This window comes from Acromyrmex echinatior, chromosome 14 (assembly GCF_024713525.1).
Source record: "Acromyrmex echinatior isolate Ae372 chromosome 14, ASM2471352v2, whole genome shotgun sequence".
In the NCBI taxonomy this organism is placed as follows: Eukaryota; Metazoa; Arthropoda; class Insecta; order Hymenoptera; family Formicidae; genus Acromyrmex; species Acromyrmex echinatior.
Window position 1 is genome coordinate 1,397,075 of NC_141865.1, and position 13,079 is coordinate 1,410,153.

General features: G+C 25.4%; 1 protein-coding gene across 1 annotated transcript in view; it reads right to left on the reverse strand.

The window, feature by feature from the left end:
- Positions 1-760: 760 nt before the first annotated feature.
- The window catches only part of wts (serine/threonine-protein kinase warts), a 34,322-nt gene continuing 22,003 nt past the window's right edge, over positions 761-13,079 (reverse strand). The window contains exon 5 of the mRNA XM_011053658.2: positions 761-12,984. Coding sequence (XP_011051960.2) covers positions 12,553-12,984 — 432 coding nt within the window. The 3' untranslated portion in view covers positions 761-12,552. The remainder of the gene's footprint in view (positions 12,985-13,079) is intronic.

Sequence of the window (13,079 nt, forward strand, 5' to 3'; positions counted from 1 at the left end):
AAATTTGTTATTTTTGAAGTAAGAAATTTATTTTAAAGCAAAGAATTTTTGTTTTATGTAGCAAAACTTTTTTTGTTAATAACTTTTTAATGAGTAACGAGCGACAGCTGAAACCTGTTGGAAGCAGAGTTGGGTAATCTATGCGACAATAAGGTACTCATACTTTTACGTTACAACTTTTTTTAACTTAGTTGGATTAAAATGAAAAATTTTCTACTTATAATTTTGAATAATTTAAATAACATTTATGATTCATTTTTAAAAAAATCTTTTTTTATTCAATTAAATTGAAAAACTGCATTTCATATTCAGAATATTGAATTGAGCAGTATTCACGTTGCACAGAAATTACTGATATTATTTTTTAATTTAACCGAATTAAAAAAACTGTACTTCCTATTCACACTTCTGAATTGAGTAGTATTCACGATGCACAGAAAATGCTAATATTATTTTTAGATTGAAAGGGATAGAAATATGCTCTATGCAATTCCAATAAATGAATAGAAATGCATTCGGAATTGAAAAAGATCATTTTAACATTCATGAATCCGTATTTCTGAAAATCTGAATCCATTTTAATTCATTTCAATCTATTCTCGTTTGCTGAGAAATAAATTATACCACAAAATACTGCGATGATTCGTTTGATAGTAAAAAATTCGAGGGGATAACTATATTAGCTGAAATATTGTCCATGATTTCACGATTTCATATGATTTCATCTGATTATAAATAATTTTTTTCACTGCATATGAAATCATTTGGTAAAATATACGATTTTATTTAATATTATACAATAATTTCTCGTGATTGTATATGTAATTATCGGGTTATACAGATTCTATATGAATTTTATAATGATTTCGAGGACTCTGTCCCAAGATTAAAATTGACTCCTTGTGGTCCTGACAGAAGAGCTCGATGTTCGCAGCAGCGTTCGAGATATTATTCATATTGCACTCCGTCTTCATCGCGACGGCGTTCGCGAACGGTTCACGACGACGTTCTGCAAGTCTGTAAGCGGCTTAACTGAGCGCGGCATCAGTTGATGGAGTAAAAGTGGAGGGAATGATTTTCTGTGGTGTCCGAGGCCAAATGTGTATCACTAAATCATTTCTCCACGTGTCATTTTGAGCATACGCGGCATATATTTGGTACAACAAAGGATAAAAAATACAACGCATTTTTGTTTCTTTCTATTTAACGAGAGAGGCGCATCCATATATATATATATATATATATATATATATATATATATATATATACATATATATACATATATAAATATATATATATATATATATAAGATCTATATTTGTAATCTGTTTACATTTGACGTTAGTCTAAATTAAATTAATATAACTTTCAAAAAATAAAGATTATATTTAGCAACACCCAACGAAGCTTAACAGCCCTTCATAATTTTGCAAAATTTTCATTTTTCACGTTTCCGCTCTAGAAAAAGTATGATCGCGCGCATGATCCTGAGCACGCTAATTTTAGCAGACCTGATTCGTTAATTTTAAATACTTAGAACTCAAAAACTTATAGTTTCAGCATTAACTGGTATTAAAATTTTCATTTCAGAACAATCTCAGGAATGCATATCTGTAAGTATTGTTATACGATTTTTATGAGAGAATCTAAACATATTAGCTACAATTTCAATCGATGATTTTCCTTCAATTAAATATTGTCTATACACAAAGTGAATTACGTAAAAGAAAGATGTGCTAAAAATTCCATAATTTATTAATACCACTCTGGTCAGGTATCTATAATTATGTTTGAAATATTTCATATAATAACAAATATATATATGATTATCTCTAATATCTTACAACTTTTATATTTATTTTTTACAATAAACACACAAAGAAGATTACTAGGTTTTTGTGTCACTACTTATGTTACAATTATCTTTACACACGTTAGAGTTACATATTTCAATGTAATTTTAGTGATAAAATCGTAATCAGAGTATCTCAGATGTGTAACATATTTTAATTGCAAATAGAAAAAAAATAAAGAGCCACTTCTTATTCATCATACATTACATACAATAATTATTAAATAGCTGCAATAATGACTTCTTTCTTTATCAGAATATTACTATGTTTGTCTCGAGTCATTTGTTGAAATTAGATATTCAGTATACGTGTATGTATTATGTATATACGAGTATGTATATAGTACGTGTAATGAACACTCATACACATACATATATACACATTGAGAGATGTGTAGTGTACGTGTACATGTATTATTTTAATTGTAGCAAGACTAGTCGTCATAAAATATTTAATTAGTTACAATGCAAGAATCATGTCGCGCGCGATTATCACTGTCGCTATCAATTATGTTATAGGAATAGATATGAAAGTATAATGTGCATATAGAACAGCCACTTAAATGAATACGTTCTTATTTTTCTTACGTTGAAAAGTACACTTATTAAAGATTCTATCTTTATTGACAACGCATCATTAGAGCTAACGATAAATATATAGCATTTACTTTCAAATATATAATACATACAAATGATTAATTTAATGGTACATTATTCTCTCTCTCTCTCTCTCTCTCTCGCTCTCTACGCGCGCTTTTTTCACTTTATCATAATAATCATTAAATAGTATATTCTACAAATCAATTAGACACTGGTAGTTGTTTGCATATTTCGCAACAAACATTTTATAAAAATATATATAATTATATACAAAATATATCCATATATATTTTTCTTTTTCGTGTATCTGTTCATATATTGGAAAAATATGAATAATTGAAGAGTTTAATTCAATAATTTTTACATTATTTTTTACAAAAAAATTTATGAATGGTATATAGTAGTATTCTATATATAATTATATAAGTGTATTAAGTAAAAATTGTACATGATAAATATATTTTTATACAGGCAATTTTGCCTCACTTTCTCAAATTTAACTTTTTATTTTTAATAAAACTAGATCTTACTTTAAAAAGAAATATAATCCTAATTAATTATTTTCCAATTCTACTTAATTTCTCTATATAGAGTATACAGAAGAAGGAAAAAATATCTAAAGTGGGCCATTTTAATCTTCCATATCAAATATCTTTTTTCTATGCTTTTTATTAAAAAAATGTTTCGGACAAGTAAAACGGTTTTGAGAGGAACATATTTTGATTATATTGTTTTTCTTGGGAGAGGATATCACACATCGTTAATTGGTCAATTTAAAATACTAGAACAATACAGGCGCATACTTCGCGCGCGCTATTTATTTAATTTCATTATATGTATATGACATATATGTATATACACACACACACACACACACACACACACACACACACATATATATATATATATATATATATATATATATATGATACATAGTTTGTATGTATATATTACGTAATATACATATATGTATTAAGTGAAAAAATTTTTCATATACATATGATACATATATTATATCAAAAGTATATAAATATCTCATAAACTATTAATTTTTTTATAATCGCACGCGTGTACTAATATCAATCAAAAGTATTAAGACACGATTATCAAAAAATTAATAGTTTATGAGATATTTGATATTTTATATCAATATGTGCCAGAGTGAAGTATAAAATAGCTTGTAAACTATTGGTTTTTATATTTGTATCTTAATACCTATTTTCATATGCAGAATAATTAAAGGAATTATACTATGTAAAAAAATCATATAATTCCATTTAAAAAAATGGAAATGACCCTCGTATCTCTTGGCGCCTCCATCTAGAAGAAAAACATGACCAAAATACGTTCCCCTCGAAATCGTTCTACTTTTGTTCTGAAACATTTTTTGTGTAAAAAGCGTAGGAAAAAAATATTAAGGATGGGACAGAAAAGGCTCATCTTATACATACATATACATGAACACATTTTATATATAATTATATATATTTATATTTTTATATGGAAATTTCCCGGGCATATGCACTATAACGCCAATTGTACTTTAGTTTACATTAAGGACACAAATTAATAAGGCACTCATTGTGAGAATTCCGATACATTTGAGTTTAATTTCGACGTTGGAAGACGACTTTGGAAAACTGCGGTTCAAATCAAGATGCATTTTTAAAATGACGCATTGAAGAGAAATATTGAATTATGCCATCGTTACTACGTAAAAATAAATCTGTTGCAATTTCCGCAATGAAAAATATAGACAAAAATTGCGTTTTTACGTTACTACGTTTATAATTACAAACTCACTTCCGACATAGATACAGCTAATGATTAAACTCGTGCAGCGATATATATACATTAGTTCCTCTTTTGCTATTGTTAACGCTCTTATAATAAGGACATTAATTACAAGAGATGGCAACTTAATTACGACATATCAGATTACGAAAACGTAATCATGTCAAGTGTCGTTTTATACTTTGTTAGATCGATTTTGTCTCGGCAATCTTATTGTGTAACAAAATTTTACATTCAATGTGAACTGTTCACTGCTAACACGGTTTTCATGATACGTTGATAAATGATACGATAAATCAGAACTATTAAACGAAACTATTAACATCTTTAAAATGTATATAATATATTTAATGTATATGGTGTGCTATATAAATTCGTCTCTTCTATCTGTCTATGCCCGTTTCCATCAATGTAAGACTAACTTTAATTTCAACTATTTATTTTTTTTTTTAATTCTTAGAATTAGAAAAACTTACTAACAATTCTAAGAAGTAAAAAAAAAGATAAAAAGAAAATTGAACCGAGATTATAAAGTTAATCTTAAAATTAATCTTCCGAAACTGAGCCTTAAGATTAGATAATATTAAAAAACGTTTAAGACGATTAAAAGATGCAATAAAATATGCGATGAACACATTACATTCATTCGAAAGTCTGTACATAAAGTTATATATATATATAAGAAATATACATATACAAGTGTATGTGTGTGTGTGTGTGTGTGTGTGTATATATATATATATATATATGTACATATAATTTTTAATTATTTATAATAATTCGTAAAATATTTGAAATAAAAGATAATGTTAAATAAGACCGATACATTTAAAAACCACATATATTTCTAATTATCCTCAATATCACAGTATTTGTAGAAATGTATTAGACCGGATACTTTTATATGAGATAACTAATATAAACGAATGAAAATGGCAAGTAAAATATTTGTTTTCTATAAATGTGCTCTATGATAATACATTGTACACAATCCAATATACATATATTTTGAAATGATGCCTACTCATGAATCGTTTCATTTCTCTCCATCTTTCTCGTCCATATCAATATGTTATTCCAAATTAAATAATAATTATATATCATTAAAAAAAGGGAAAATAATCTCATTTTATTTTTCATTTAGTCACATGGTAAGGTATCAGGATTATAGACTAACTTCGAAGGATGGTACATCTTATCTAAAGAAACAACTTTTGTTAAGAATCTTATGTTCTCTATTTTCAAGCTATGTGTCCTTGTTCAGACCGGCTATGAAGTACGCAACCGATACTACTTTTTTCGTTGTTCTTTAATAAAAACAAAATAAAAAAATGTAAACTAGTATTGTCAGATGTCACACGCGACTGAACAAATAATTCCTTAAAAATGTATCAGAGGATACTATTTTTTTAACAAAAGTTGATTTTTTTTATGAGATCTACTATCCCCTGAAATTTGTTGCTAAAGTCCTGAGACACTCTGTATACTCTAATCATGTCTTATAAAATGTAAAATCATTACGCGTGTGAAAATATATCTACAATTTAGCTTGCTATGGAAATCGTAACATTGTAAGAGATTATACATCCATATTGAATACTATTTTATTAAAATTGCAAAAAAATTATAAAATTATCAATGTCGTCAATGAGTTGTTACTATGCAGGATGATTATTAGAATTGTGATAAAAGTAAATCATTACATTTTTTCTTCCCCGTTTCGATGATTGTTTTTCTAATTAAGGTTGTATATTAAAGACTTAATTAATTTCATTTGAGCTATTGTACACATGGCGTCACAAATGCCTTAACACACGAAGTTGCACGAGCATCGGTAAAGGAATGAGAAGAAAAAATATGAAAAAAAATTAACAGATAGGAAAAGGCATGTTAAGGCATTTATGACGTAATGTGTACAATCTAATTGTGTTAGCATGAATGAAGTATAAACAAAAGAGATTTCAAAATTAAAAAAAAATTTTTTAAGAAAAATGATTTAAAAAATATTAATGTAAGTAAATAGAAGTAAATAGAAGTAATTTTATTATAAATTATTATCTTGTATAATAACTTTTTGATATTTTGAATAATTTTTGAAATATAATAAAAAAACTAAAAATCGCTTTATTTATAAAATGATTTCACCTCTTAAAACTTTTTTCTCAGCATTGACTAATATTTTCTGAATTTATCTATTTACGTAACCTATATGAATACAAAGTTTTATTAAAATCATATAAAGTTTTATAAAATCAGAATTTGATACGAGATTTCTTGTAAATGTACTCTTTTACTTGAAACTTTTACTATTATATTTACTATATGTTTTTGAATGATTAATCTTTATTCACTATAAATGCACTCAAACACGTATTTTCTTCAATGATTAATGTGTTCATGCTAACAATTATAAATTGGCTTGTAATACAACGGTTCAAATGAAATTCATAATTTTCAAATACCCGAATCAGAAAAACAATTGTCAATTTGGAAGAGCAAATATAAGTTAATTTTCAACACAATCCTAATAGTCACCCTGTAAATGTTTGTTTTACTCAATTTGATTTTATGCTTGTGCACATAATTTTTTTTGCGAATTTTTCCGAAGATCATAATTTCCTCATAAAAACACAGTACTGTATTCGTACTCAATATATATATATGTGCATTTTTTAGAAAGAATATAACTTAGGGGGGAGAAAGATAATATACTTCTGATTTGTTTCTGTAATATACTTTTAATCACTTCATATTTTTTTTAAATGTTTGAAACTATATAATTAAAAAAAAATCAATCAAAATGTTCTTGAAAAATATTTAAAAGTCATTAAAACAAATTTTTTCTAAAATTTTTTACTTTATAAAATATTATCTATTTATATACTTTCAATTTTATTTAATATATAAAATCATGAAATATGTACTTTAATATGTATGTGAAATTAATAAATCTCCAATATAAAAATTGTGATATATCATAATATAAAATTTTAATTTTCATTATATTTCTTATTATTACTAAACATTGTGAATGTACATTGTAACTTTAACGATCAAATACAATATAATTATTAACATATTTTCCATCTCACTTTTTCATATTGATTTTTCTTTATATAACATTGCATAATTATTTAGCTTATTTATTTTGTTTTTTTTTTTTCATTTATGTATCCTATTTTTTTATTATTTATTCTTTGAATTTTCTCTTTGAACTTTTTCATAATCTAACGAATTCTGATGCATTTCGAGATTGTTTCTTCAAATTTATTTTTTAAAAATGTACGCATCCAAAAAAAAAATATATAAGTTTTTATATCGATACAAGAGTATCGATATAAGAACTAGAAGAGAATACCATACTATTTGCTGGTCTATACTTTTTTATTTAAAATTTTTCGAACAAAAGAAAACAAAATACGTTCGTGTATAACAGATTAATCATTATATGTTTATTTGATTTAATAGAGACAGTAACTTTAAAATTTATATAGTCTACTTTCTTGTTTTGTACTTAAGCTTATTAATATTTTATTTCATTTCTTAATTTTTTAATAATTTTAAAATATGTAAGCAATTATAGTGACTAGTCATTACAAATGTATGTAATTAAATTACGCTCGTTAGATATAAATTAAAATAAGAAAACTACATTACAGGGAATATTACCGAGAATATTCTTCTGTATGCATCAATTTCGATTTACTTACTACAATTTGTAAAATAATAAACAACAATATTATATTCATTTTATTGGCAATTATTAATATTTAATAGGAAAAATTGGAATGTTTATAGAAAACTGATGAAAATAAAAATAATATTATATATAACATATACATATATAGTATAAAAAATATTAAAAGAATTACTATCCAACATTATTTTGCAACATAAGTACAAATATAGTCTTTGCCTGTTAAACATGATTCTATTGTTAAAATTTGGCATGTCACAATTTTAAGAAACATCAAAGTTACAAAAATGATTTTGAAGATTTTTAAGGCGTTGTACCATCAGTAATAATTTTTTTTTAATTTCGTTAATGTTATGTAAAATATTAACTTTTTAAAATGCATTTTGCTTCGTTTCGATTTTTTTGTGTTCAAGATACAGCAGTTTAAAAATAGTTCTTTTCTTATATATGTTATTATTATATGGAAAAGACATTTATTCCATCTTAATATTGCATTATATGGGAAATAAATATTTTTTTACTTACATAATGTAATCAAATTATAATAAACCAAATAAGGAATATGAAATAGACAAAATACAATATTATTCAAGATTATTCTTTTTATTTTATAATCTCTTTATTTTATATTACATAAGTACAAAAGCACTTACTTGCCACATAACATTAAGATGGAATAAATTGTCTTTTTCATATATTATCTGGGAAAAGAACTATTGAAATTGCGATATTTCGAAAACGAAAGATTACTGAAATTCGCGTATTTAGACAAAATTTAGAAAAAAAATTTGCTGCTAATGCTGCAACATCACAAAAGTTCTAAAAAAATCATTGGTTTTATCTTTTTAACGTATTTTTCAAAATTGTGACATGATAAACAGACAAGGGATTCATACTCAGCAGGCTAAAGTACATCTACATGGAAATAATCAATCACATTTACAAAATGATAGAAAATATAATTTTCTAGTTTTAACCGTTAAGAGTTTTTATTTCCTATTTCCTATTGATTGTTTATACGGTCTAATAAGAAGATTCTTATCGTTTCTCAACTTTCACTAGTTTTTCATAAATTTTTTCATAAATCATTCCAATTTTTCTTATTAAACATTAACGATTGCTAATAAAATAAATATTGTTATTCATCATTTTGCAAGTATCTTTAATAAAAGTTTTATCAAAATTGGTGTGTAAATGTTAAATAGTGTTCCTTGTTGATATTCTTTTATATTTTTATATAATATTTTTATATTTTTTATATTTTGTAAAATAATATTAGAAATATATATATTTAAATACTACTGAATTTTGTAAAATTTCACACAAAAATATTATTAGGCAAGACTGGCCTTGACTAAATATGGCCCTCTTTATTCATTCATATTTTAAAATTTTGTTACTAATTGCAATATATTTCATTTTCTTTATCAATTCTTTTCTTCAGTTCTTTTCCAAATTTGATTAATAACTATATTTATCTTCATATATCGAAGATATAAAAGTATATCTTCTGTTTTTGATATTTATTTAAAAATTAAAAAATATACTACTGAAGAAATTAAAAATCAAATATAAAAAATTTGTTATCTAAATTTTAGTCTGAATAATTATAGTATATGATTATAAATAAAATGTCAAAGGCAAAATGCTTGTCAATAATATACAAAATATAAAAATTGTCACACGTATAATACCTTTCTGTCGTATGTACTACGATAGAAGGAAATTTCATCTTTAACTTTCTTGCAATTTTAATGTAGATTTTTCCATAAATTTGATAGACTTTTAGTAACATAAAAATAAGTCACAACACTTATTAAAAATAGTTTTTTTTTGTATGTATCTCTCAAATAGAAAAAATAAAGATCATTATTTTTATATGGACAAGGCCGACGAAGTCTTTAAGTTTGATCATTGTCATCTGCTGTTTCCCCATTAACATTTGTCTATCAACATTTCTTTATTTATTAGGTGTTGGAATTAATTCGTAGCGTTTTACAAGTGATGGGAAGTACTTTCATTAATGTATTTTTTAATGCTCATGTGAAATAAATAACATTCTTTCATTAAAAAACGCTACGAATTAATTCCAACACCTAATAATATATCATATTTAATTGTCTACCTAACGCAATAATCTTTGTTATATTCTCCGAATGTGTGCAGTCTATATTTTTTCTATTCTTATACCACATTTTTAATACTCAATCTTAAATTTTCTCTATTTTTAACGTTTTCTTTTATTGCTCTTCCAGTACATCGCTTATTTCATGGCATGCATCATGTATGTTTAGAATAAAAGGGTCATTATGCTTGCGTAAAATATCAACTGCACTCAATAACTATTTGTTTATCTGTATATATTGTTTTATTTTGGCTTAATAGAAAGTTTTAGGCTTATTTATCGTTTCTACTTAGAGATTTCTGTCCTTCTGAGAACGATGCAATACCACCATTTATTCACACATCCCCATCTTGAGATTAAAAATTCAGGTTACTTCGTTTCTATCACACTGGAATATTTTTCTACATATGAAAACTTCGTGTTTGTTATTTTTTATCAGTGATGATAATATAATCTTATTGCATCGTCAAAATTTTGATTACATAATAAATATAAATAATAAATCCACTTTCTCGATATTTGCGAACAATATTGCTTTTATACGGTTTGATAAAACATTATTGATGTATAATATTATTTGTATATTTTTCATGTCTTATATGCAAACTCTTTTATTATATTTATAAACAAAAACGAGAAATTATTAGTATCCATACAAGTATTTCTCATTATGTAAGAATACAAGATATTTTGTTGCGCATATAATATAATTTTGAGACAAATTTTTTATCAATGATAAATTTTTAATAGCGATTGTTGTATTGGCTCATACATTTTAAGTTAATTTTCTGATTTGTCATCGATTACGCATCTCTGGAACGAAATATCTTGTATTCTTACATTATATCTCTTACAACTTAAATAAAACAAGTAATAAGTGTTAAAATATACAAATAATAATTTTTAATTAAAATAACTATAATAAACTATACTTTTTTCTAAAAATACTATACAGGGTGTATCTAAAATAATGCCCATTAATCATACAATGCTATTCTTAATAAAAAACTGAGTTGAAAAGTTCTCTATCATTTTGCAATTTTTACAATATTTTTTTTAGTTATCCAATAAGTAAAAATCGTCGTATAAGTCAACTTTAAAATATCTATAAAAGTTCTTTAAGAAACATCTTCAAAATATTTCATAAAGAATACTGAACGATATCTTAAAATTGTTTTATATATCGATTTTATCCGTTTATTCGACAATCTTTAGAAATTAATATCTCATTAACTATTGCGAAAATTGCAAAATGATAGAGGACTTTTCGACTTAGTTTTTTATTAGGAATAGCACTGTATGATTAGCGTTATTTTAGATACACTCTGTATAATACAATACTTTTTTCTAAAAAATATGAAACTGCATTACGTAATATTTTAAAACGTAAAGTTTTATTTAAGAAAAAGACGAATTTTGCAGCTACATGCATGTATGCATGCATATTAAAAAATAATAGTGACATACAAAGTTAAGATAGCTAAAACCATTTAATTTTATCTTTTCTTTCATAACTGTTTGTTTTAGCGATATAATCCATTAGATTTCTGAAAGACACCCATTATATGTTGTTAAATACGTACTAATGTATATTGTTGCTACAACGATTGTCATCTGCACATGTCTGCATGAAAAATATACATGCTTGTCAGATCTTTATAATTTGAATTATTTTTAAGTTGAGCTTCATCATATGTTACATATTTCTTTTTACAGTTATATTTTTAAAGCTAAATGTCAATAAATTTTAAATTCGTTTCTAATATATCCGTATATCGGTCTTCCAAAATTTAGATAATTTTTAATAAAAATCTTAAAAATACAATACAGATAAAAACGTTAATCTCAGCTTGGTATGTACAAATATATACATGCGTTAAGTCATTTTAATTGAAATTATTTTAGCTTTTAAATAGTCAATTCCTTTAATTACGTCAATTTAGCACTTTGATTAACTTATAATTAAAATTTTAACAATTTTATAAATAATTAATTTGCCGACAGTTACTTTAAGTGAAAAAATAAACATTATTTTAATGAAATAATTAATCAAAAACAAATTTCAAATACAAATTCAAAATTACTTGATTCGTCACTCTTTGTCCTTTTAAGAATCTAGTATCTAATAAAGTAAAAAGAAGAAAGAAATAATGTTACATTTCTTATGAACATGCTTATCGTAAACTACTTTATTTAATAAATCTTTTATGAAGAAAAATTAAAAAATTATAGAAATACACTAAAACCTCTTTGGATTCTTAATTATTATTGTGACCATTACAATCCATTATCAAAGAAAAAGAACATTTCGTTATTATTCAGATTCATAAATTTATAATTCAAGAAACAGATATTAGACAGAGAATCATCACGTAAGACGAAATCAAATCTTAATGAAATGACAGAACCGCGTCGACGGACAAGTGTCGAAACAGGGAAATGGCAGACGACGAAGTGTCCGTAAATCGTAAATTTAACCTAATGTCATACATAGACGGGACCTTGATTGTCATTGTCGTCCAAGCTGATACGACTAGGATACGCGGGACCACCGCCGTCGTCGAAAAAACGTCTGAACGTAAATTCAAAGAAACCGTGAAACGGCTTCCCGTTATCCAGCAATTCGTCCGATTTGTTCGAGTCTGACGATTCAGAATTGCGCAGTTTATCGGGATCCACAGGATCAAAATTGCTCGTATCAGTTGGATATTCAATACGAGGTATATGCGGGGCCATTTGGCGCCGTAATCCCTTCTCGAAGTCGATATTCGCGAAGAATGGATGATTTTTCACCTCATTCGCGTTTTTACCTAAACGACGATCAGCGCCAACACAAAGTTTCAAGATTAAATCCATACTTTCCGGTGAAAGATTTGCCTGCTTCGGTATATGAAGCGTTGTCTCCCAGTTAATGACCTGCATAGAAATAAAGAAAAAAAATTTTTATAATATATAAGAAATATTCCTTTAAGAAATCCTTTATCTTTAGAAAGCTAATGAAGAATAATTTT